General features: G+C 55.9%; 7 protein-coding genes across 7 annotated transcripts; 3 read left to right on the top strand and 4 right to left on the bottom strand.

Moving 5' to 3' along the window:
• Window positions 1-2,853: 2,853 nt before the first annotated feature.
• J4E83_007463 (uncharacterized protein) lies at window positions 2,854-5,893 on the bottom strand (the record flags this gene model as incomplete). Its single annotated transcript, XM_049334367.1, has 2 exons — window positions 2,854-2,862; window positions 2,891-5,893. 2 exons carry the CDS (start codon window positions 5,891-5,893, stop codon window positions 2,854-2,856), a joined length of 3,012 nt encoding a protein of 1,003 aa, XP_049186709.1.
• Window positions 5,894-6,447: 554 nt separating this feature from the next.
• On the top strand, window positions 6,448-8,340 carry J4E83_007462 (uncharacterized protein; the record flags this gene model as incomplete). The annotated part of the gene is made up of 2 exons (XM_049334366.1): window positions 6,448-6,456; window positions 6,595-8,340. Coding segments are annotated over 2 exons (1,755 nt in total), but the record flags the coding sequence as incomplete, so codon positions are not given.
• Window positions 8,341-13,785: 5,445 nt separating this feature from the next.
• J4E83_007461 (uncharacterized protein) lies at window positions 13,786-14,414 on the bottom strand (the record flags this gene model as incomplete). Its single annotated transcript, XM_049334365.1, has 2 exons — window positions 13,786-14,382; window positions 14,406-14,414. 2 exons carry the CDS (start codon window positions 14,412-14,414, stop codon window positions 13,786-13,788), a joined length of 606 nt encoding a protein of 201 aa, XP_049186707.1.
• A 1,823-nt stretch (window positions 14,415-16,237) lies between these two features.
• On the top strand, window positions 16,238-18,121 carry J4E83_007460 (uncharacterized protein; the record flags this gene model as incomplete). The annotated part of the gene is made up of 1 exon (XM_049334364.1): window positions 16,238-18,121. The coding sequence occupies one exon, from the start codon at window positions 16,238-16,240 to the stop codon at window positions 18,119-18,121; it is 1,884 nt and encodes a 627-aa protein (XP_049186706.1).
• Window positions 18,122-18,570: 449 nt separating this feature from the next.
• On the bottom strand, window positions 18,571-20,100 carry J4E83_007459 (uncharacterized protein; the record flags this gene model as incomplete). Its single annotated transcript, XM_049334363.1, has 1 exon — window positions 18,571-20,100. One exon carries the CDS (start codon window positions 20,098-20,100, stop codon window positions 18,571-18,573), a length of 1,530 nt encoding a protein of 509 aa, XP_049186705.1.
• Window positions 20,101-20,423: 323 nt separating this feature from the next.
• On the top strand, window positions 20,424-21,155 carry J4E83_007458 (uncharacterized protein; the record flags this gene model as incomplete). Its single annotated transcript, XM_049334362.1, has 1 exon — window positions 20,424-21,155. The coding sequence occupies one exon, from the start codon at window positions 20,424-20,426 to the stop codon at window positions 21,153-21,155; it is 732 nt and encodes a 243-aa protein (XP_049186704.1).
• Window positions 21,156-21,233: 78 nt separating this feature from the next.
• On the bottom strand, window positions 21,234-24,812 carry J4E83_007457 (uncharacterized protein; the record flags this gene model as incomplete). The annotated part of the gene is made up of 2 exons (XM_049334361.1): window positions 21,234-22,487; window positions 22,539-24,812. 2 exons carry the CDS (start codon window positions 24,810-24,812, stop codon window positions 21,234-21,236), a joined length of 3,528 nt encoding a protein of 1,175 aa, XP_049186703.1.
• Window positions 24,813-25,181: the final 369 nt, after the last annotated feature.

Here is a 25,181-nt window from a genome sequence, read left to right as displayed (position 1 = left end):
CTGGTCATTTCCTGACTTCTGGGCGTTTGACCTTGGCGGAGACTTCTGATCTTCATACATGCAATGACGTCAGATAGATACCGCAGCTATAACTACGTCTTCGCACATGTTAGCAGGTGTATATCATCAAAGACATTGCATCGCCCTAGCTCCTACTACTCCATGCTATTCCGGCGCCGTGACTCTTCGAAGTGTGCTTGTTTTCTACTCCACACATACTACAGTTGTTCTTTTTTTTTCAAGGTTATGTAGAGTCTCTTCACAGGTTCTCTTATTAAGTCGTGCTTTTCGACAGTACTCTATTATCATCTTTAAGAGGTATAATGAGCATTTACCCAAGACGCTTACAATGCCATCTAGCATTGCCATTATTAAAGGAAGCTTTATAGTTGCATATTAGAGAGCTTTGTTACGTCGTACTAACAACAACTAGTGCGGCGAGCGGGATAGAGCTGTATCTACCGAAAGGACACAAGCTTATTAAGGCGCACTACCGCGAAGATTTTGAAACATACAAAGATTCAAAACGCCTAGACAGACTTATGTAGGGTTATCAGAGCTTGCTTCGTTATTTCCGTAGGCATTAGTTTCGCTGTAGAGCACATGGACTCAGCTCTCTACGCGTCACTATGTTCGCAATGTGTTGGTTAAGACCCTGTCATTTGATTCACTCAATAGCGTCGCCCCAATAGTATATATACATAGCTTCCTCCCTCTTTCATAGGATACCCACATTGTACATCTCTTCTTGTTCTATACGATGCGTAGCTCTGTGCTGCGTCTAGTTTGACAATTTTTCTACGACTAGGGTCAATTAGCCCTTCTGGTTTCATCAAGCCACTAGGAAGGTAGTTCTTGTCCGGCAAGCGCAGACAATCAAGAACAAACAGTACATACGTAGACGGTGAAGGGCAGTCACTGCTACATGCGTTTAAACTACGCAAAGACTGTGAAGTCGAAGGGGACAGTTCTTGTTTCGAACTATGTCGGACTTTTTTAGTGGTATGCAGTTCCGTATCAGGTAAAAATGACATGTAACAAGCTAAGCGTTCTGCACTACATCCTAGAGAATCTTATCTAATCCTGCCACGAAGGCACAGTAATCGGCTCGACACATATCATCTAAATGTGCGTTCTGGGTTCCTGTTTCGTCCAGAGCGTTCTCGTCTTGTCTAGATGCCCGCACGTCTTTGTAGTTGCAGATTTCTGTCTTGTGCCGGGCAGGTACCTGGAGGCGCCCAATGACTGCGCGTGTACTTCGAGCTTCTATCTTTTCTGTTTTCTCGCGCAGGACAAAGAAAGACCCTGACCGTTCGAACAGAAGATCTTCTATTTTCATCCCATTCGGCGGAGGTGTCGGCGGCCAAAGCACAATATTCGGCACATCTGAACGGTCAAATTTCTCGATCAGTATCTTGTATGGCAGCGGCTTTGAGGCTTGATTACCCTTCCGACCATGGCCGTATTTTCGCACAAGGTGCGGCACAAGATCATCACCTGGTAGACTTGCCGTCTTTTTCTGGCCTCGTTTTGAGATCAAGTCCTTGAATGACTTCATTTTTTTCGACGGTCTTGTAGGTAGTAGTACTGCAAGCTTGAACAAGAGAACTTCGGCGAGGCAATTTAATACTGTTGGTGATGTGTTGCTGTTACAGAACAGTGTGATGCATTAGTGCATGCGCAACGTTAGCAAACACTTTGGAGCCTTCTCACAATGCTAGTCGTGAAATTGGAAGTAGCAGCGCTCCAAATTATACACTCAAACTTATTCTGGATTGAAGTTGAGTCCCAATCTTTTGCCATATGCAAGGAGTCGCGGAAGCAATAGACGTGGGTTGAATAAAGTGCATGCCAGTTTAGTCCAAGTGTTGGTCTTGGGACACTGTAAAGATGAGGTTTATTGCCATCACTCGCAAGACATGTACAAGACTACTGGCCCCAGACGTCCGCTTACAAAGTTTATCATCACTTCCAAATTACTTGTGTACGCCTGTTTCGTTGTGCGCGTCCTTGAGACCCGTGCAATCGGTACAGTTGGAGCAACTATCGCCGTCAGTCTTTCCGTCTATCGCATTGCTTCATACGCAGAATGCGCCACTTACTTTGTGCAGTCGTTGCAATCTACACAATTGCTGCAGTCTTCACAGTTATCACATCCGGTACAGTTGTGGCAGCTGCTACTATCATTGCAGTCGGTGCAATTTCGACACCCCGTGCAGTCTATATTCTGGTTAGCAGATGCTCGAAGTCTGTCAAAACTTCCAAGAGTGGCGAGTGTACGAATGCAAAAGTAGCCTGACCTTTGCAATCCGTGCAGTTCTGGCCTGAATGTGAGGGGGAAAAGTCAGTGTTGTTCTTCTCGAGACATGGTTTCAAACCTACAATCCTCGCAACCTGTACAGTTGGTATTGTTACGGTTACCCTTGTTTTCGTCGCTGGATACGCGAAGCGATGACTGACGACAGCCCATATTTAACGTACGCGATGGGCGAAACGACGATTGCGTGTGCAGGTAACAGGATTCCGAATGTGAATGCAGGCAAAGTGGACATGTATGTATCAGTTTTCATGGTGGGGAAAATGAGACGGCAAGAGTATGCAGCCACGACGTCATTTCTGACGCACCTGGAACAAGTGTTGGCGAGCCCGAACACAGGTATCGACCCGAACAAGGCAGGCTAGAAGTGCATAATCATGATAGACACATGTAAGCTCGGCGGAACTTGGACTAGACGCCTGCGTCCATCTTCCAACAAGTCTTTCTACCCAAGAAATCACAGTCGATATAGTGTATAGCTGCTGTGGATTGTATATAAGAAAAAACAAACATTTAGCTAACATTGCTGCTATAACCTAGAACTTCTACAGCTACATTAAGAGTGGTGCTAACCAACCACAACGCGACTAGACTCCACCCAATTCTCTTGTCCATTCGCCACTTGCGCAAAGGCACTGCAAGGAGAAGTCCAGCTAGCGTCACGAGCAGAGTGCCTCCGGAAATGACCAAGGTGGTACTCACGGCAATGTGGTAAGGTCTGAAATGAACCGACTGGTCTGGGTGCTTCTCATGGCGGTGCTCGCCCTTGGTGATGATCATGTAACATCCACTGAGGCCTACGCCGAGCAGGATATTAAGCATTGGGCCACCGAAGCAGGCTGAAAGTGCCATGATAGGAAACCCGAGCCGCGCAACGGTGATGTCGGCGACAAGATCACCAAGCGAATTGCCAACTGCGAAGATGGTCAAGCCGAGAATCGCGTCGGACATGTTGAGAATAACGCCCAAGGTACGCAAAACACCGACAACTTCGTTGGCAATAGTGCTAATCCATGCAATGGCAACGGCAAATCCAAGAAAGCACAACGCGGGCCGCCAATTGGGTGCTTGATTCGAGGCAGTGGTCAAGAGGAGGAAGATAAGAAGGCAGAGTGAGACAAGCATGCTGTAAAGCGAGTGGCGAAGCAACACAACTGGGTTGTCGGGTTCGACATTTACCCAGACGACTAGTACCAAGAAAAAGGGCGCCGTAAAGATCTGGACGATCACCAGCCAGCGGTTCCATTGCGCTGGCCCGATGGATGTTGAGGTTGCCGGGAGCTGCTCGGGCGATTGCGCTACGTTGTCGGAACTTGTTATATACACTTGCGGTGGTTGGCTGGTGGTGGTGCTGAAGGATCCACCGTCCAGCTGTCGAGGAAGGCTCGTAGATGATTTCGAGTTCGACAGGCCCGAAATGGTGGGGTCGTCTCGTGGCAAGACAAGGGATACACTGGGAGTTTGCGATCTTATGCTTGCATCACCGGGTGTAGCTGCGTGTGGCATACCGAGATCCAGGGAAAGCTGGGCATGGCCTCCGTCGTTCTCGTCTTTTTGCGGCTCGACCACCGGAAGCGTTATAGTAAGCAGGAATACAGGCAGACTTGCGACTAGCCCCAAAAGCTTATCGAAAACGTTCTTGTCACGCCAGTTGGTCAAAGTGGGAAAGAGGGTAGCAACCAGACTATGCGGGGTCGGTAGGAGTGCCGAGGGCCACCACGTGGGAACTTTTGTTGGTTCGAGCTGCCCAAAGGAATCTCGTGGGAAGTAGGTAGATTCGAGTGACACACTTGGCGAAGGCGGACGTAGACTCTGAGGTCTGGAAGTGGACTGTGCTGACCAAGGGTAATCGGTGTAAGGCGGGAATGGTATGGGTGGGGAAGTCGCATCTGGTACGGCCAGCTTCAGACTAGGCTGTTCGCGGCTATGGCCGGAGTTTGATGCCGGGCTTGATCGTAGATTCGGCGAAGGCAGGACTACACGAAGGGGCGCTCCATCCTCGGCACCTGGAGGCGCCAAATTGTTGGGTGAAAGCAGCCTATCTCTCGGTGCCGTAGGACTCGGGGCTCTAGAAGAGCGGGAGACTGGCGAAGATAACGAGATAGTTGGTGAGGGCGGCGCTTCCAACAATCCGTTGCGCTCGCTGGGAGTGGCAGACGCAAATGTTATGTCAGGCACGCATTGTCCTTGCAGGGTGCTTGGCTGTAGTTGGACATTGTCAATGTCATTGGTGGAGACAGCTCGCGCTCGGTTGCCTAGACTCTGCTGGATCTCGAGATTCGGTCGGCTCAGGTGGGGTGAGGTGGAGATGTTGGAGGCGGAAGAAGGCAGGTCAAATGGAGGCCGAGTCGCTGGACCTGTAGTCTGTCCGATGTAGGATTGCTGCTGGGCAGTAGTGTAGGTAGGGTCGTCGGAATACCGTCGCAGGCTGATTGGCATAGACTGGATGTTGCGCGACTTTTGCAGCGAGGAAAGTACGGCTCGGAACTCCAAAGCTCCTACTAAACTGGGTCGGATCGGGGTATGGGTGTTGCGCCGCGACACGCTTGGGCGGTTGACGCGCATATTGTTGGTCAACTCGCCCATCCAGCGCTCACGTTCCTCCTCGTTGTCATCGTCATGTATCGTATTGTCGCCTCCTGCGCGTTCGAGCATGGAAAAGTCGTCAGCGGAGGCGCCGTACGCAGGGGTCGCAGAAGCAGCGCTGGTTTCGTCGTCGTGGTACTCTGGAAACTCCTCCTCTTCACCGCCGGGTGTTACGTAGTGGCTCCTAACAGCAGCTGCTCGCGCGCGTCGGGCTTTCCGTAGGTTGAGCCACCAGTGCCAGGCCACAACAAAGGCGACGTAGAAGATGTAGAAGGCCACCATGCTAACGGACTCCCACAGGTGGAGTTTGCCGTCGACAATGAAGCCCATGCTAAAGGCAGCAGCAACAAGAAAGAAGCCGACGTCACGGACAAAGCTTTTGCGCGCAACCTGAAAGGGGCGGATCAGGGCCATGGAGCCCGAGACGACAGCGGTGATGAAGCAGGCAGCACCGATAAGCTCGCCGACAGCCAGACTGGCAGCGTGGGTGCGGAAGGCGGCAAAGGTGGAGAAGACATCGGGGCTGCCGTTGCCAAAGGCGAGCAGGGTCACGCCGGCCAGGCTCTCGCTCATGCCCAGCATGCGCGCTATGGTGTTGAGGTTGATGCAGAAGAAGTCGCTTGCGGCAATGCCAATGGTGCTGAAGAGGAGGGCGAGCCAGAGCGTCAGCAGGACAAAAGCGACGGGCTTCGCGTGCGGGAGGCGGCAGTAGTAGAGGGCGAGGTAGGACATGACGCCAGCCTCCTCATCGGGGCAGTTTGCGCGCACAAAGTCGCATTGGTCCAGCGCATGGTGGACGAGGCGGCACTCGGCGTCCTTGGTCGAGACGGCCCCCCTCGTGTGCAGAGCACGCCCGGCTGGGGCTTGCGACCGAGCCCATGCCAGCAGCGAGATGAGGGAGACAGCGAGTATGGTGAGGGCGAAGGGGCGCGCCGAGAAGCGGGGACGGCGCAACCGCTGGGCGTGGGCGAGGATGGTCAGGTCGTCCATGGCCGAGGCATGTTGGTTGACGAGTCGAGGAGAAGACGGGTTTTAGACGGTGCGAGGCGTGAAGGCACAGCGGGCGACGAGCCAGCGGAGGGCGGTGCGTGAAGCGTTTGGGCTAGCTAGTCCGGGGAAATGCCGCCACTGCGCTAGCGCGTGGCGGTGCTGCCGCTGCCTGTCTGGTGATAGCGGCGGGGCAATTGTGGCGCCCAAACAAACAACAGCAACATGGCATCGACGCCAGAACGGCTGTTGCAGCACCACACCCATCGCCCAACATGGCGCGCTCCACCAAGTATACCACGGCCGCCTCGCCCCAGAAGACGCCTGTCAGGTAGGCCCCAACGCTCCGCGCGGGCGCATTGCTAGGCTAACCCGTCGCCCGCAGAGTGCCGCTCAACGACGACCGCCAGGAAAAGGCCGCCCGCCGCCATGCGCACCAACAGGCCCAGCGCGACTCGATGCGCGCCTCGACTACGACTGCGACTCCCGGACGCCGCCGCGTGTCGCTTGCCGCCGCCCACGACACGCCACGCACCCCGTCGCAAGATGGCGACGACATGCCCGATGTTACTGGCACGGCTGTTACACCGGGCACCCACATTATGCCCCTGCTGGCCAACTTCGAGGAATGGATGAAGATGGCGACGGACAACGTAGGCATGCGCACGCCCGTCGTCGCTGCTCCAAGCTAACGCCCCGCTCAGAAAATCAACGCGAACAACTCGTGGAACTTCGCCCTCATCGACTACTTCCACGAAATGTCCCTGCTCAAAGAGGGCGACGGCGTCAACTTCCAGAAGGCTAGCTGCACGCTAGACGGCTGCGTCAAGATCTACACCAGCAGAGTCGACAGCGTTGCGACCGACACGGGCAAGCTGCTCAGCGGACTCGCCGAGAATGTGGGCAAGAAGCGGAGAGGACACGGCGACGATGCTGATGGGAGCGACGAGGATGAGGGCGACGGCGAGGAGGCTGAAGCCGGAGAGCATGGCCAGAAGAAGCGCAAGAAGAGGGCTGCTCGCTCTGCAGAAGCCACGCTCGCGTCGTCCTTTGCCCAACTGCAGAACAAGAAGATGGAGCTCGAGTTCTCGGTTGATCCGCTCTTCAAAAAAGCCTCGGCCGACTTTGACGAGGGCGGGGCCAAAGGACTCCTTCTTAACCACCTGGCTATAGACGGGAGCGGCAGGATTGTCTTCGACAGCAGCGATGACGCCAACGATGCCGCCACCCAAGATTCACTCCCCACTCATGACCATCAACTGGCCCCTGACGCCATCGATGTTGATATATCCGGCCTGACTGCCAAGTACTTCCACGATCTTTCCCAGCTCGACCGGCAAGACGTGTGTCCGTCGATGAAGACGTTCGATCTCGGCGATGTGAATGGCTCTATGGACCTTCCCTTCCTCAAGGCTGCTGACAACTCCTCCGGTGAAGACGGAGCCAAGCACGGAGACGACAACGCAGGCAGCCAATCAGGTCTTTTCCTCGGCGACGATAACCCCATGGAATTTGACGACGATCATGACCTGAATATGGGCGGGTTTGATCTGCCTCCAGAGACGGGCTTTGGCGAAGGCGGGGAGATCTGGGCTCGTGAGGCTATCCAGCATCCACAAGCTCGCATCCACACCATGGACCTGAATGGCGACGAGAACACAGACAGTGCCGACGCTCAGTATGGCGTGTCCATGATGCACGGCCGCGACCAAGAACAAGAGAACATCCTTAGCTATTTTGACCAAGCTCTTAAGAAGAGCTGGGCAGGGCCTGAGCATTGGCGCATCTCACGCGTCAAGCATTCCGCAAAGACAGCACCGGCGACGAAACGGAAGGAAAGGGAGCCATTCGAGATCGACTTCACAGCTCCAATGACACAGACACTAGCAGATGTGCTCTACACGCCTGCGACATCCAACTCCGCGATATCTCTACCCAAAGCACAATGGAAGTCCAGGTCGCGCAACCTTCTCCCAGACGACAAGCACTTCAACTCCAAACAGCTGCTGCGTCTTTTCCTTAAACCCAAGGCGCGTATGGGCTCACGCAAGGGAGGACGCCGTGCACATGCACTCCCTGGAGATTCAGCACGCGTGGACGAAGCATACTGGGCTCACCAGGGTCAAGAAGGCGACGGTGACGATGCACAGGGAAACTACGACGCCGACTTTTTCCAGGATGATGGTCTCCAGATACCTAGTGGCCCTCTCGACGATGACGATGTGTTTGCAGATGCGCGCGATCACTTCTCGCCGCCGCCTGACGCACCTGAAGCTACACTACCACTCGACGGCATGCAACCGGGTTCGCAGACCGACGCATTCGGTGCTCAGCTTGTGACGCAAAGCCGACGATTTCGGCCTGAATACGTCCAGTACGCAAGGGTCGCAAAGAAGGTGGACGTGAAAAGACTAAAGGACGAACTCTGGAGGGGTATCGGGTTCGATGGCGTAAGTTGTATCTAGCCGTCTTCATCTGACTCGCAAGCTCACAACCATCAGATTTCTGCGCCTCCTCAGCCCAATGTTGCCGACGATCCAGCAAACAAGGCCGTGGATGGTTCGTTGACCTTTACCGACGTTGTCAACAGCCTACAGGCCGTCTACCCAAAACAAACCCTGGCTGATATCTCCACAAGCTACTGCTTTATTTGTTTGTTGCATCTGGCCAACGAACAAGGCCTGGTCATTGAAAATCAAGAAACCTTCGAAAATTTGACGATTCGAAAAGACTTCACGGCGGACTTGGACGTTGGAGGATCGTGAGGAGATTTTGGATAGCTTGCATGAATTGTGTAATAATACAAAGAGAAAGAGAACTATTCTGCCAACAAATCCTTTCCATCAGTGGCGTCGCAACTTGGTTTTCCTGTTGGAAACCCGACGTTGCGCCCTTGTTGTGGCTGTATTAGCCTTCTTCTTGGGCTCCTCCGCGGGTTCGTCATTCGCTTTCCTCTTCCTTTTGGACGATCGAATAGGGTTTGCCAATGCCTCTTCGTACGCAATGAGATCCCTGTACCAACAGGGGTCTACCACCCGACATCGAACCTTGGCTTTAGCACCACCAGCTTCCTGTATGTCGAGCGCTCGCTCCCAATCATCGTTCTTCCACTTCTTCTTGAGCAACATTCGCAAACGCACGGGACAGGTATCCGGGCATTCCTCGTGCCCGAAGCATTTAGGCGTGCCCTCCCTGTAACCACATCGACATGTCTCGCCACCTTTGCAGTCCCGCCTACGCTGGTTGGTGCTGCTCATCTCGATCACTAGATGGGACGGGCGGAAGCAGTGACCATGTCCACAAAGGTGCGAAACATCCCATTTCCCATGACCTTTGAGAATCTGAGAGTCCATCGTAAACTTGATCCAAGGGGCGTATATGCCCAAGCTGGCCGCGATAACGTGCAAACTCAACTCGATGCCCGATAGCTAGTAGGAAGTTAACATGGCCATGTTTCAGCGCGCTTGAAAAGAATCAATGCTTACCTTTTTCATCGGGTGAGATTTCGCCCGAAAACCTGATGGATACTGAAAGTGAACTGTATCCCCCACGTGCCAACAGCCGTTAGGACCCGACACAACAGTGTTCTTGAGCAACAACTCCCAACGTTCTTCCTTAGTGAGCTGATCTAGAGCTCTCAACTTCTGGCTCTTCTGTGACTTCACACCGGGCCAGTCCGAATTGTCAAAGTTGAATGGCAATTGTAATTCTTTTAGAATCCGCTCCTCGTCTCTGCGAGTAGGCTTCTTCTTAGAAATCTCCAACTCGCAATCCGTGAACTCGATTGTGGACAGGTGTTGCTGGAGCCAGTCGTGGGAATCAGGCACAAAGCGGAGGAGCCTGAGCTTCTGGGCCTTCACCTCTTTGACGAAGTCTTCGGGCATCATCCCTAGACGAAGGGGCGGAAGGTTCTTCAGAGAGTAGCCGGTCGCTTCGTCATCCCCCACGGGCTTTGTGAGGTCTTTCCCCCTTGGGGTCGGGCCAGGACGCTTGCGCGACGTCGGAGGCTTGCGCGACTTCAAAGACTGAGTACTTCGAAGTGGCGCTAGGGGAGAGCGCCGAGACCTGATGTTGTACGCGCGCGGAGACTTGCGCGACTTCGGAGACTGAGGGCTTCGAAGTGGCGCTGGGGGAGAGCACCGAGACCTGAGGTTGTAAACACCCATTGTAGGATGAGAAGAGAAGAAAGTAGAGGTTACGATAAAGTTGGGGAAAGTAGGACATTAGGACGGGACTACAGGCAAAGCTTTATAAACAGCACCAGTTTAATTGTCATAGCTGCTTACACAATGCGTCACGCCGCCATGCTGATATCGGCCCTTCAGGAACTTACCGTGCGTCGAACTGTGATAGCCAAGCCACACAGGTTCCAGCACTGCAGCATTGGCAGGGGACGGGATGTTCTCGGCTAGCAAGTCTCTCCTGAAGCTATCAGTGCACGGGCTACTGCTTGGAGGCAACATGCAGTTGGCTTCAACATTCAGTAAGGGATTGCCTTCGGTGCGGCTGCGAACGATATTGATTCTAATGCAGAGTAGATCAACAACAAGGTAACAATACATGCGGTGTTTCAGACATATCAGTGGCGTGCGTGCCTGCCTCCACTACTCCACTATCTCTGCATAGTCGCACTTGTCAGGCCGGTGGCCATCTCGCTTCAACTGCCGCTCCACCTCTTTCAAACGCTCCGGGCAGAACTCAGGACATTCCTCGTGGCCGAAGCATTTCTGGCCGCGTCCGCGTGCATGGGTACAGCCATGGCCAGAGCATCGCGATCGTCGCAAGTTGACTTGATGTGAGTCGAGCACCAGGTGGGACGGCCGATAACAATGCGAGTGACCGCAAAGATGTGACACTTCGAACTGCTGGGGCACATCTCCCACTATCGTCGTGAACTTGAGCGCCCACCTAAAGCCCATGACATTCATAGCAAGGTGGGTGTATGCTACCTCGCCTTCCAGCTTCTCGTTGAGACATTTGCGATCGACATGGTATACGCGGTAAGCGTTGGCAGCACTCCCGAACGGGCGTTCCAAAGTCGACGTTCCTTTCGCAACCCAACACCCTTTAGGACCCACAACTTCAGTATCTCGCGTAAGCACTTCCCAGCACTCTGGGTCTCTAATGCGCCTCGAGATCCTGAACCTTGGCGAGCCGAGTCGGTACTTGTGCTTGGTCACCAGGCCCTGGTATCGCTTCTGATTCTTTTGCTTTTGTGGCGCTATGATTCGCTCCTCCAGCAATCGGTTGGGCATGACGGTGGCCTTTCGTGGAATACGGACATGGAGCATGCGCTGTACATGGAGTGCAGGGGTGTTGTGGACTATTGGCACGTTGTCTACGGCGGGAGAATGCACCTGTGGTACATCGCGTCGGCTACCATGACTTTGGGCTGAATCGTTGACAGGTTGAGAAGCCAAGCTGTGTCGTGCATGGCTGTTTGGGATTGGACTTGATCCAGATCCAGATCCGGATCTGGTGGTTGGTGCCATTGTCTGCAGGCAAACCTTGAAATATTGATTGAAAGTAAGAGACGTAAATGGAAAGGCAATGAGAGCCTGCCTTTGCTGTATACTGTTGGCATCAGGATATATACGCAAAGTCAACTCTCCAAATATCATATGGCTGGAGGAGAGGGTACGAGAAGACAGGTATCATCAGCATTTCAGAACTGGTTACGAGTTGTAGCATGATGCATGGTAACTCAAGACCGCGATGACTTTGGCGCCGCCGAATGAGATGTTCGAAAGCGAGATGCACTCGGGATGGGGCGCTGTGGAGCATCTCGAGACGCAGTTCACGAAAAGACTGATAGCCAGCGGGCAACGCACTGGGAGTTGGTGACCCGCCAGCTCGTGGGCAGCCTTGGAAATTACCACTACGATCGGCTGCTGGCTCTTCTCGTTTGTCCGGCACCAGTCGCCGTCCTTCTCCGTCTACATGGCCTGATGTGGCACAGGCGTGGTATTGCAGCACCTGCAAGCGACAGATCGTGTTCGGCGACAGTGACAATGTTCCGTCGCTAATCCTTGCACGCCCGACAAGACAATCGTCTCACCATGTCTCGTCGAGGCTGATACTCCAGGTCGCAAACATCTTACCACCTGGGCAAGCTGGAATGCGCTCACTACCGCTTTGGCTGCGCGTGGAATCCATGGGTGTAGTTGAGCTCCAGATCAGCAGTGTCAAGACAGTCAAGTGGCTTCTTTCCTCGCTCGATGGAGTTGGCATTCCTAAACGCGCACCGCACCGTCGAGTTCATCTCCGCGTCTCCAAATTGCTGACGCCCAAACCGTTAGCGCTTCGCGTGGAGGCCGAGGTTCTTGCGCGCCAAGTCATGGCACGTTCCGCAGCCTGCAGGTAGGCCGCAGATCCTCCTGCACCGTTGAACGGAACTAACAGCTGGCCGGGAAGTGAAACCTACGCTATGCTCGAACCCGCAGCCGTTTGTTCAACTCGGCGCATAATCGGCTAGGCTGGCGTCCTACTCGAGCCTCGCAATACTTATCCGTGGTGAGTGACGAGACGTCATAAGAGGTGCCGTTCATCCGTGTGGGCCTGGCACTCGTTTTTGGCCACTGTCAGTACAGTTCCCCCCTCTGGTTCGGGTGCCTAGCGTCTATGGGGTGTACGGATCTTACAAAGAGAGTCCGAACAACACCAGGCACCCTGACTTGGGGGGGGGACTGTACGCAGCTGTCAAACTCATAGGGGTAAAGGCAGAGCAGCCCGTGCGACCCCTGCCTGATAGGACGTGCGGAAGTGCAAATGAAGGATGAGTACATAGGAGTACATTGCACAACTGGAAGCTTGCATGTAGTGATATGACGCATCGCGCGATATGTCAGCATGGTAATTTCCTTGCTCGCGAAAGCGGAGCGAGCGTGCACCGTGTTTCTGCTTTGGCGCGCAATGGTGCCAACAGGCGCCCACCTGGGCAGGCGATGACATAGGCCCTCCTCACGTAAGTCAAGCACTACGGACCAAAAGCCCTAAACAGAAACCCGGAGGTGACATGATATCGGACCCATCGAGCCAGTCACATCTTGGACATTGAATCCACAGCTTGAGTGATCTTCTGGTAGGACGGGTCGATGTCGAGGAGGCTCTCGACGACGCGAGTGCACTTTGCTCGGCGGGCTACCTCAACCATCGATGTGACCACCCCTTCCCGCCCTGTGTCTGAAGTGGCCTCGCTTGAAAGAACCGGGCGCGTGCTGCGGTGCGAATGCCTTGATAACACGACATTGCCGCGTCTGAACAGGCAGTCTCGCTGATTTTGGCTTGCGAAGACTGGAACAAAGAAATAATGGAGACACTCAGGCACAGTGGCAGTAGATGCTGGTGTTCATTGGAGACGAGCGTGAAATCAACAAGGCGAGACGCTGCTATTCAGCAAACAAGCAAACAAATTGATCGGCTGCACGTGTGGAGACGCACATGTTCATCATCCATCAATCGCATGCGTGGGTAACTTCGGCATAATTCCCAGCATATTTTTCAGTAAGAAATGCACTGCGGGGTCGGGGTTGTTTGTCCACGCCAGGAGCCAAATGAGATGAGCTCATCATCAAAATACTACCATTTGGTAAAGTTGCGCAGACCACGTCCTCGAGGACAAAGGCCAATGTCAGAATATGCAGGTAGTTCGGGGCTCAGATATGTCGTGTCATGAGGAAAGCCATGAGTCTACTATCAAGATAGACGCGGTTGCCTCTGGCTGAGAACACCGCTAGTACATAGCCAGGCAATATCATAGCCCGTTTTCATGGCAAAGATATCTTGAAGACCTCCATACCCCCTGATGGTAACAAAACTCATCCCAACTGGCTCTCGGCGAGCGACACGAACACGCCTTCTATTTCACCCAACTGTCAGTGGCTCCGTCGCCATCATCAACCTTGGCCCATCTTGAGTGTCGCAAAGGGATTCGAATCGCTTGACCTGCGCTTGACTCCCGCAACGACGTTCTTCGCGACAAGCCCAGACGGTGGAGTAAGCGCCCGGGGTCGGTAAGAACTGCCATTCTTCATGAAGTCGGCATGTTCGATGGCTGCCGCGTCTTCCGCTGTCATCTGCTCGCCGGCAACGTCCTCGTCTCCAGCTTCGTCTGGAATAAGGACAGGCTGCCGTGCGTCGTACATTTCGCCGTCTGGGGTGTGTAACAGAAACTTGGTCTGCTTGGCTTTCCCTTCTTCGAGACGCTTGTGCAATTTATCGACCCGCTGTCTTTCAGCCTTCCTCTCCGTCTTCGTTTTGGGGTTTTCGATTCTCTTGCCCTTTGCCACTACGCTTTTCACTGTCCTGACCCTCTGCCGGGGCTGCCAGTCATGCGAGTCCTTGGCCTTCAGCGCTTGATAGTCGGCCTTGACGTTGTCGGGTATCTTGACCTTCCGCTGCTCGAGCAAACCCCAGAGGCGCTCGAGCATCTGGCGCGTTGCGGGCAACTCATCACGTAGTTCCTTGAGAGCATCTTCTTGAACAGATTGTGTCTGTCTGTCGACGCGGTTCTTACGAATCCCATTGCGGGCTTGTTGAAGGTCGCGCCGAAGAAAGGCGTTGATGCGACAGACGCGGTATCCTTCCGATGCGACCTCGGCTGCGTCTGCGCCACCTTGGAGACAATTTCTGATTCGCGCGATGTCGCTATTTTCTTCGAGTGCTAGCTGTGTGCCCTTCGTTTTTGATGGCCGATTCGCAGTGGCGGGGTCTTGCGGGATGGCCATGTTCGTAGGTAAGAGAGGGTTCGATTTGTAGTCGAATATATTCAGGTACGCAAATGTGTTCAGCCAACGTGCAATTGTGATTGTGGGGACATTAGATCTGGAATAGAAATTCGAAAAGTATGGAGCAATCGTTGCTTCCTTTGACCAAGATAACAAGCGCGTGCGGACTATAGTAAAGGAACATTTGAAGCGGGACAATTCCACGGTCACCGCGACCTTCCGCCGGTCTTTCACTTTGACGTCATGACGGCTGTATCGCCAAAACAGCAGCACCAGGCAGCAGCGAACATTTTTACGTACACCGCAACAGGTCGCCTGAGGAGGGTACAGGCCATGTCTACGGAACAATACAGCGTTCAACATAAGTTCGTCGAGCACAACACCGCCAGGCCAAGCGCCTGCATCCATCACCCCATCGGCTAATGCAGGAACCAAGAATTATGCCGGTGCTTCGGTAGTGTGCTCAGCTGACGATGCCCGGGTCCCAATTGTACGTCGCTTCTCATGTACTTCAGCTGGTTTGACCACGAAGCCAGCTCACGCATACCTGTTGCAAAGTACAGCTTGCGTAGCAGCTCTGATAGCCGCCTAATCTCGCGGGAGATGTAGTAAGATTCAGGGCCATGTTGGTCGAAACCACGCTTGTAGTGGTAGTGGATGTCCTGGTAAGCTTCCAGGACGTGGTCAAAGTAGGGAGGCGCCATCATCCCCAGCTCAAACAGACCTTCCTCTAGACTTGGCTGTAGATGGTCAGACGGGCGCGGTGAGGGGTCAGGTGGCCAGCGTGTAGCGTACAATCTTGTCATGAGAGACACAAAATTCGCAACATGGCCCTACTGCGAGCTCTGAAAATGCCCATCGAGGAACGCGCGACCTTCGAGACGATCGTCGACTGGTATAGCGGTACGGATAAGCCTCTGGGAAGAAGTCCAAGCCATGTGACCACGACGGATATGTTGGGTATGGCATTTCGCGCTCTTCTGTTGGCGATGCCCCGCACCGCGCGGTTGGCTCGGGAGGGGTGATGCGGGAACTGGGGAAAGGGAGAGATGGCCATTGATGTGCACTGGGTGTGAGGCCTTTATGCTACCAGGTTTCCCGATCGCCCACGTCGTACGCTTAGTACCAGCCCTGCTTCTTGCACCACCCGTAGGACTGTGGAGTGCCAAGAGCACCCCAATTGTACCACGCAAACGCAGTGGCAGTGGAGCGGTGGCGACCATATTCTGCGCGTCTTTACGGGATCACTAGATGTGCACCAGACATTAAACGGGGGTGATGTCGTTGGAGAGCGCCATGAGGCGCAGGGGTTCTTAGCAAACAAGTCGACAGAATCAGGGTGACACACTGAGCGCTGTCCGACCGACGCTGGATCGCTACGACAGTACATGATGGAAGACTGCCGGTGACTTGCTGGTCTCGCCTGGTGTGTGCTTGCCGTGAAGCCTCAGCCCGAATGGGCCTAGGTGGTGCTGAATGCGGGCGTGGCACTAGGCCAACCTTGGGGCACTTAACGCGATATCGCGTCGCGCGTGCCTGTCGCGTACCTAGGTAGCTCCTTCCATCACTGTGCTTCGCAACTTCCACAACCACGCATCACACCTTGCCGCCGCACAACACAATGGCGCCTACCGTCCTTGGAAAGAGAACGCGTAGTTCTGCACGCATCGACGACGGGACGTCCCTGACGCGCTCTGCAGAATCCAAGCTCCACCTCGCAACACGCGCAAAACGGAGGACGCAGTTCGTGATACACGATGAGGGCGAGATTGAGAACCCCTTCGTCACCCCGAAGAAGCAGCATGTGGACGAGCCCGGAGACGAGGCGGCGGCGAGACGCGGAAGGAAGGCGCGCACGAGTCCTGCCCAAGAAAACTCTCCGCAGAAGGCGCTCGTCGACCTGCCAGACAAGTTCGCGCCTACCCCCTCGACGCCCAGGCATCGCGACACACTTGCCGGCAAAGTGGCCGTTACACCCAGACACCGACTCATCATCGCCGGCCGGCCGCTGACGCCTCGCACTCCCCACACCCCAGGCACTCCGCGCAGCACCGCGCCCACCATCTACCACGAAGCGCGCCAGGTCTTCGCAAGAGGCTCTGCCCCCACCGCGCTGTTCGGCCGCGACACCGAGAGGAGGGAGCTCGCGGCCTTCATCACAAGCCGAACCAAGGCCAAGACCTCAGGCTGCATCTACGTCTCGGGCCCGCCCGGCACCGGCAAGAGCGCCTTTGTCAACGATGTCTGCCGCACCGTCTCCGCGGACGAGTCTGTCAGAACCGGCTACATCAACTGCATGAGCGTGAAGAACGCTACAGATCTGTACAGGACGCTGCTCGAAGACTTTGTCGACATCACCGAAGTTGCAGAGGGCGACGAGATGGAAGCGCTGCGGACCGTCTTCATGCAGCGACAGACGTCGTATGTTGTTACCCTCGACGAAGTGGACCACCTGCTCGAGCTCGACGTCGAGCTCTTCTACAACATCTTCGAGTGGTCACTACAAAAGGCATCGGGGCTGGTGCTGGTCGGCATTGCCAACGCGCTGGATCTCACGGATCGCTTTCTCCCGCGGCTCAAGGCCCGCGGTCTCAAGCCACAGCTACTGCCTTTCCTCCCATACAATGCCGCCCAAATCTCCTCCGTCATCACTGCCAAACTCAAAGCCCTTCTCCCAGCCGGCTCAACACAGCTGCCCTTCATCCACCCAACCGCCATTGTGTTCCTCTCCAAAAAGGTAGCCGCCCAGTCCGGCGACCTGCGCAAAGCCTTTGACATCTGCCGGCGAGCAATCGACCTCGTCGAAGCCGACACGCGCGACCGACACGCGAAAAAAGCCACAGAAATCACACCATCTCCCACGCCATCGCCCTCGAAAACACCGCTTGTAGAGAACATCAACTTCTCCTCCCCGGCCATCCGCTCTCCCGCCAAAACCAAAGACCTCAACAGCGTCATCGCAGCTTCCCTCGCCTCGCTCACCGTCGAAACTGCACCGCGCGCCACCATTGCCCACATGGCCAGAATCACAGCAGCTGTCTTCAGCAACGGCACCAGCCAACGCCTGCGGAACCTCAATCTGCAACAAAAAGCCGTTCTCTGCTCGCTCTCTGCTATTGAGAAGAAGAAGCGCGCCACTGCCGCCGATAGCATCTTGGCCACACCTTCCCGATCCCACACTACATCCCCTAGCATCAAGGAACTCTTCGAAGCCTACACCGTGCTATGCAGACGAGAAAACATACTGCATCCTCTGACGAGCACAGAGTTCAGAGACATTGTGAGCAGTCTGGAAACGCTCTCGCTTGTCTCAGCGGTGGAGGGCAAAGCAGGGTCGCTGGATGTTGGCGCTGGCACGCCGAGCCGGAGGGGCAGGGGCAAAGCCTTCCCCGGGGTTGCGGTAGAGGATCGCAGGGTTGCTAGTGTTGTTGGAGAAAAGGAGTTGGCGGATTCACTCGTAGGACCTGGAGCAGGGATTCTCAAGGGGATTCTTGAGGGGAACTAGACGTGTGCAGGGAAGTTTTGTCATGATTGTGGACTGGAGGGTAGGCTTTGCACCGGTTCTTGTGATACCCTCGATTGAGGCTCTATAGGTGCTGGTTCTGGAAAGCGCAGCATTGGGTGTTGGGTTCGCATCATAGCTTGTATCACGAGCCTGGTAGTTTAGCGTAGCATGGCGGTCTTTGTCTCATAGTACACCACAATCCAGTGCGTTCTCGACCAAACGCTTTTGCATCTGCTGCTGTGTATGATCCATGAGGCCCACGAGGCGGGAGACAACACGACGGGTCAATCAAGTGTGCTCTCTAGCGCTGCTTTCTAACCACAACAGTGGTTTGACGCATAGTATACTCTACTTTTACAACGTCTTCTCTCTCATATGTCATGGTATCATTCATCCCCACTACAGGCCACCACTGCAACTTTTGCATTCCACCCTCACGATTCGGACCCTCAAACCTTAACGCCCCCTCCTTCCACTGCATCCTCCTTTCCCACGCCACTCTGCCACTCTTCCTCTTCCTCTGCAGCGTCTTCTTTGTCCTGCCTCAGCGTGCTCGTTGGCACCTCGCTCTCCATGCCTGCCTTGCGAAACACAGCCTGCATCCAGCACCTATACATTTTCAGCCTCCTCTGCCTGTTGACCAGCATCCGTCGGTCGACGCCAATGTGCGCAATCTCAAAACCCGGCCTGGGAGTGTCCAGATCGTTGACGTCATCGTGGCTCTGCTCTCTCGTCTGCATGCCAGGATCGTGGAGAGACAGACTCTCCATCTTATCTGCGATGACACCCTCGGCCTCGGTCTGGGATATGGTGGTGTCCGCCACGTTGCCAATGGTAGTATCGCGTTTTCTGGCGCCGCCCCAGATATCCTCGAGTTCAGACTGCTCGAAGAAGTAGACGCGCGTACCGTCGCCGCGGACGTAGAAGTTTTCCTCCATGTAACGGCCTTTTTTAAAGCGGACTTGGGCGAGGTCGCCGCGGCCGTAGTCGCGGAAGAGGACTTGGCCGCCCGGCTTGAGAACCCGCCAGATGTTGCGGACGGCTTGGTCCCACTGCTTGGGACTCAGCGCGCTGAAGATGAAGATCATGAGCACAACGTCTACGCTGCCTTCAGCCAGACCTGGGGGGAGCCCGCCGTTCTCCGAGTCGGGAGCGGCGGCCACGTCCCAGACGTCAGCTTGTATGCGCTCCGGGTCGTAGAGTTCGTGGTTGCGGATGAGCTCGACTGCCTTTTTGGAGAAGTCGCACGCGTGTATCTTCAGCCGCTGGTTCCGACTTCTCTGCAGGATGGGAAAGGCGCTGTTCCCTGCCCCGGCGCCGACCTCCAACAGCGTAGCCTCTGGCCCATCCTCGGCGCCCAGTTCTTCTAGAATAGGAAACTCCTGTGCCAGCCATTTGCGGTTCTTGAAGAAGTTGGTCTTGTTGTTTTTGTAGAACTGGTTCCACCACTTCTCGGGCTGGGCGTTGTAGCGTTTGCGATCAAAGTCGGAAACCGGCTCTTGCCGTTGTCTGGAATACTGTTCTTCTGAAAAGGCGAGGTAGTTGGAGTCGACGGTTACGTGGTCCCAGGCGTTGAACTCGAAGATGTTGTCGCCTTCCTCCAGGTAGCGCGAACCGAACGCAAAGGGATCGCTGCGCTTCTGATTGTTGTCTGGGTCGTGGGAGCGAGACGGTGGGGCGCGCACGGGTTGTAGAGAAGCAGGCACTCCATAAGCGTCGTTCTCGGCGGAGTCGAGGGCGGCTGGCGATGTGGCCGTCAGAGCCTCTGGTGGCGGCGTGCAAGCTGGAGTATGCGGAACAGGATCGACTGTGACTGCGAAGCGCATGTGCTCCATTGCTTTGGAGAGTTGCTGTTTCGGTTGTGGTTTCCTGGACATGGTGTTGTCTGTCTGGAATCTCGAGTCGCCGGCATCGTGGACACTCGCGCCACTGGCAGTTCCCGCGTGTGCACCGTTCATGCTGTCCGTCTTCGCAGCCATCTCGGACTCCTGACAAAGTCGCGTAAGCGGGGAATCTTGCAACTCATGGAGGGGAAATTTCGAGCGCTAGCGCCCAAAGGAGTTTGGTTGAGCCCTCGAGGTCCCTGACAGCCTTGGAGATCCCATGCGTCATGCAGAGCCGCAGCCGCATCAATATCTTCTCTAGGGCTAGCGCGGATCTGCGTCAACTGGTGTGCCATCTGGAGCGTGATGCGCTCATGGGCTCTGGGCTCTCAAACCGCTCAGCCACCATGTCGAGGTGACACCGATCAAACTCTGCACATACACAACTCCACCATATATCGACGCTTGGCCAACCCGTAATGGCATCCCTGCGATTCACCCGTCCAACGACACGCTGCGCGCGCCCACGCCAACCCCCCTCGCAGCGGCGGACCTTCCTGCCCAACCCCTTCGAAGCCCTGAACTCCGCGCTGCCTTCTTCGTCGTCGCCGCCACAGATCCTGACTGCCGTGCGAACTCTGCCCTACCCCTCGGCCCCCGTCTACTCCATAATAGCCGACGTGCCCAACTACCAGCACTTCCTGCCTTACTGCCAGCGCAGCGACATAACCAAGTGGTCTGCACCGGACAAGGTCTACGGCCGGCGCTGGCCATCCGAGGGCACCCTGACCAGCGGCTTTGGCGGCATAACCGAGAGTTTCGTGAGCAGGGTGTACTGCATACCGGGGCGCTATGTGGAGAGTGTGGGCGGGAATACCGAGACGAGTTTGAAGACGGAGGATATCGCGCATCACCTCGACGGCGGGCAGCAGGCGGCGGAGCGAAGGGAAGGCGAGAACGGCCTGCTTACCCACCTGCGGAGTAAGTGGACTGTTGAGGCTATACAGAACGACCAGACACAGGTCAGTCTGGCAGTCGAGTTTGCGTTTGCGAACCCCATGTATGCCGCTCTGAGTGGGGGCGTCGCGCCCAAGGTGGCAGACTTCATGATCAAGGCTTTCGAGAAGAGGGTCCAAGAGCTGCTGACGAACAACCCCGACATGGTCAGGGCGAGTCTAGCGGAACTGGATGGTAGTCGCTTGAAGAGGTAGCCATCACAGTCAATCCATGAGCAAACGAGTCACGTTTAAATCCAGCGTTCATTGCTAATACCCCCACCTACCCCCTGACTACTTCATGCTCTCGAAATACTTCCTGAACCGTGGCTCATGCTCCAGGTCGCAGGCCAACACCGCCTCGTAACAAGCCATAAGCAGTTGCGGAAATTTGACCGTCCAATACCTGAGATAACCGCTCGGCAAAGGCCCCACCTTTGCTTTGATTGCATCGTCCATATCCTCATAGTGATTCTTCTTGTTCCTGAGCGCCCTCAACAAATCCAGCATCTTGTCGCCTGTGTATTTGCGCTGTTTCCCGAGCGAGTTGATGAAGCCCTGATCCAGCTTGGCGAGAAAGTTGCGTCTGTGGTCGAGCACGTCTTGCGAGGCTTCTTCGAGCACCGACAGGTGGGCAGATGGCGGGTCCCGAGGTTCACGTTCCCAATGATCGGAGCAGTCGCACAGGAAATCAAGGCGCTTCTGGTCATCCCAGAAAAAGGGATGGTTCATCACTTGGAAGGCGTTGGGACGGTCTTCGGGCCTGGGTCGCAGCATCCAGTGGATGAGGCGATGTGGCTCCACAGAGTCTGCACCGAGAAGCAGACGATCGAGGTTCGACTTCTCCTTCTTGATGTTGTATTCACGGATCTGCATCCAGCCTTCTTCGTCGTCAAAGGGATGGCAGCCGCCGGTGAGCACGTAGTAAAACACGCAACCGAGAGAGAAGATGTCGACGGCCCGCTTCACGCCTTGCGCGACTGGGTCCGTGGAGCTCGACGAGTCGCGAGAGAAGCCCTGCGAGCTGCCGTTGGCTAGTTCCTTGGGCTGCGAGATGAGCTCAGGCGCTTTCCAGCCAACAGTGCCTGCATTGCCCGTCGTTCCGACAAGGGTACTAACGTTATCGGGCAGCGTCTTACAGAGTCCGAAGTCAGAGATGACGAGCCGTACATCGTCCTTGGACGTGATCAACGGCTGTGCGATGAGTATGTTCTGGGGCTTGATGTCGCGGTGGATGATGCGAAGATGATGAAGGTGATTCAATCCAGCGGCCAGTTGGTACAGACAAGCGGCAGCTTTGCCGCTGATCTTGTTCACCAGACGCTGATGGCTTTCGGAGAGTTCCTCGCCTGGACGGCCGTCTTTGTAAAGGTCGAACAGGCTGGCCTGGCAGAGTTCGACGGCGATGTAGAGGAAGTTTTCATCCCTCTCGTCGTCAAAGTAACGGATGACGTTCGGGTGGGGATCGCTGTTCTGCAGAAGCTTCACTTCTTGCTCCGCGAGTCCAAAGTATTGCGGTAGCATGCGCTTGACAGCCACCTTGACCTCCTGAAGCAGCGTTAGCACAAGAAATTGAGAGCGAACGGAGATTCAGCGTACCTTCCATTTACCCTCAAAGACAAATGTTCCTCCGCTCCCGTTGCCAAGGAGTCGGTCTTGGTCTATTGTCAACTTGCCGATCCGCTTGATCTCGGATACGTTCTGCACGTCGCCGCCGCTGACAGTGAGCTCATCTGGCTGCAGGCTCGGTCCTACCTCGAGCTGCTTGGCTGCATCTACAATTCGATTGACCTCGTCTTCCTCTTTCTGTTGGTTCTTGCTGAGTTTACGTCCGCCACGTCTGCCTCGGTGTGCTTTCTTCTTCTTGGGAGTCGTGGGCGCGGCTGAGGAATCCTGAGAAACATCATCGGTACTGCTAGTCATCGGTTGAGCGTCCACGTTGAGCGGAGTGCCAGGCAGGACCTCGTCTTCGGCAGGGGGGCTACGTTCGACAGTTGTGGTCCTGGAAAGGGGCGCGAGATCTTCGTCTTCGTCGTCTGGGACGTCAAAAGTCACCTTCTTCTCCTTGACCTCCTCAGCAACGGGTGCGGCAATGTCAGCTTTCGCTACAGTTCCCGCCATCGGCTTCTCGGAAACGAGGTTCTCGTCGACTATGAGAGGTAGCGCCTCTTCTTCTACAGGTTGTACTTGCGGCTCGGCAGAGGCGGGCACAGGAGCGGGAGGCAACTTGGCCTTGGCCGAATGCAATAGTCTCTTCAGGTGGCTCAGACATGATTCGCGTAGTGTTGGTTTCACGGAAGCACCAACGAATAGGCCAGCTGCAAGGAAAAAGACCAAAAGCTTCATCGAGGCCATTCTGTCCTGCGTCTGGGCTGTCGCGTCTATGGTCGGTGGTTGGTGCTGCTCACGGTGCGACGTCTCCGGCTGATTGGACACGGCCTGGTCGTTCAACGTTGGGTAGTACGTCGTGGCAGGAATGCCTGGCAGCTGTGCCTGCTGGCTGGGAATCCGGTAGTCTAGCCTGTGAACACCGACGAGGCTGCTCTTGTCTGGCAGCAGGTAGGCCGAGTCCCAGTCGTAGGATACTTGATCCTGCTTGTAGCAAGAGGCGTCCGGTGCACCGTCGGTGACTGCGGGGTAGTTGACTTCGGACAGGGCATACCAGGCGCCGGACTCGGTGGTGTTGAGCAGGACATGGTTGGCTTTGTCTTCGGAGAAGATGGGGCCGGCTGGCTGTGGGAGCAGAACGAGGGGCGGCTCGCTGGATTGGTCGTTCAGGGGGCGGGCAACGTCGAAGACACGGGCGACAGGGTAGGGCAGGCGTTGGCGGTAGAGGGGGCGCTGGTGGGATCGCGGGCGCTTGTAGTCGAAGGCGATGACTTCGCCGTTGTACATGGTGTAGATGTACTGCTTGTCCAGGGTCTGGTCGTACTGGGACTGCAGGTCCTTGTCTCTGCTGTTGGGATTCCACTCTGCATACTTGAGGGTGCAGATGAGCTCGTTGGTCTTCTTGTTGTGGATGGTGATGGTGTACTGGGTCTGGCCAATGTCGATGACGCCGCGGCAGTCGCGCTCGCGCGTGGTGAAGAAGTTCTTGGAGTCGGGGGCGCAGCTGTCGTCGTAGGGGAAGTTGCCGCCCGGGGTGAAGCTCTGCTTGACAATGCCCGAGGCGGCGTCGACGAGGAGCATAAACGTCTTCTTCTCGACGTTGTAGACGACGGGGAGGTCCGGGTCGTCGCTCGAGTAGGGGGCGCTCTCGGCGAGCTGCTTGACGGTGACGCCCAGGTGCTGGAGCTGGGGGTGGGGCCCGGGGGTGAGGAGGTACAGGGCGCCGTCCTCGCGGGGCTCGACGATCCACACAAAGGACTGGTGCTGGGGGCCGGGGCGGTCTTCCGAGACGTTGTAGATGGTCTCGAGCATGGGGCGGCCGCTCAGCTCCCAGATCTCCTCCCCGTTGTAGCGGTCGCGTGCGTGCATGTGGCCGTCGACGGTCGCCAGGAGAACAAAGTCCTCGACTTCCCAATCGTGCAGAGAGCGCGCACTGGGGACGAGGCCCCCCGAGGCAGCGTGTCTGGCAGGATGGGCTCTGACAGCGCTGATGGCTGGAGCAGAAGGAACTTTGGTAGCTACGGCGCGCACGTTCTGGTCGTTCAAGGGCGTGTAGGCAGGGCGGCCGGGGGCGTCGCCTACCGTGTCTTTGCGGCTGGCCTGTCCGTGATGGGGTGCGAGCATGTGCACCTCGGCGCGGGCAGACGTCTGGTGCACATGGCGGTCGAGTGGATGCTGCTGCTGAGCGGCCACAAGCGTGACGAGGACGAGGGCGAGCGTCGTGAGCGTCGAGCCAGCTCCGGGCGGCCGGCGCGGGCGCGGCATGGCGCGGCGAGGGTCCTGCGTCGATGGAGCGGAAGCCTAGGCAAGGCGGCGAGGGCGAGCGAGATGGAGCATCCGTGGGTGCCGATGGGCGTGGGCAGGAGGAGGAGCAGTGTCCGCTGCCGTGATGCGGATTTTGGCCTCGATGCTAATCTGCGGGGGCTTGGTGTAAACTGGGGTCTCGCCGCGCCTGCTCTCGTTTTAGTCCCACCCTTGGCACCCTTGTGCCCCTGCCCACGACATGAAACTGAACAAGACATGCTGCGAGGGCTGAGCATGCCCGCGAGTCCGTAGAGACACGTCGCGACATGGCCTGATTACTTCACTCGTCATTTGCCAGCAACCGCCGAAGCAGCTCGGACATGGAGGACG

Source organism: Alternaria metachromatica (assembly GCF_023757995.1).
Source record: "Alternaria metachromatica strain BMP 0045 chromosome Unknown scaffold_18, whole genome shotgun sequence".
Classification (NCBI taxonomy): Eukaryota; Fungi; Ascomycota; class Dothideomycetes; order Pleosporales; family Pleosporaceae; genus Alternaria; species Alternaria metachromatica.
This window is presented reverse-complemented; position numbering and strand designations above follow the sequence as displayed.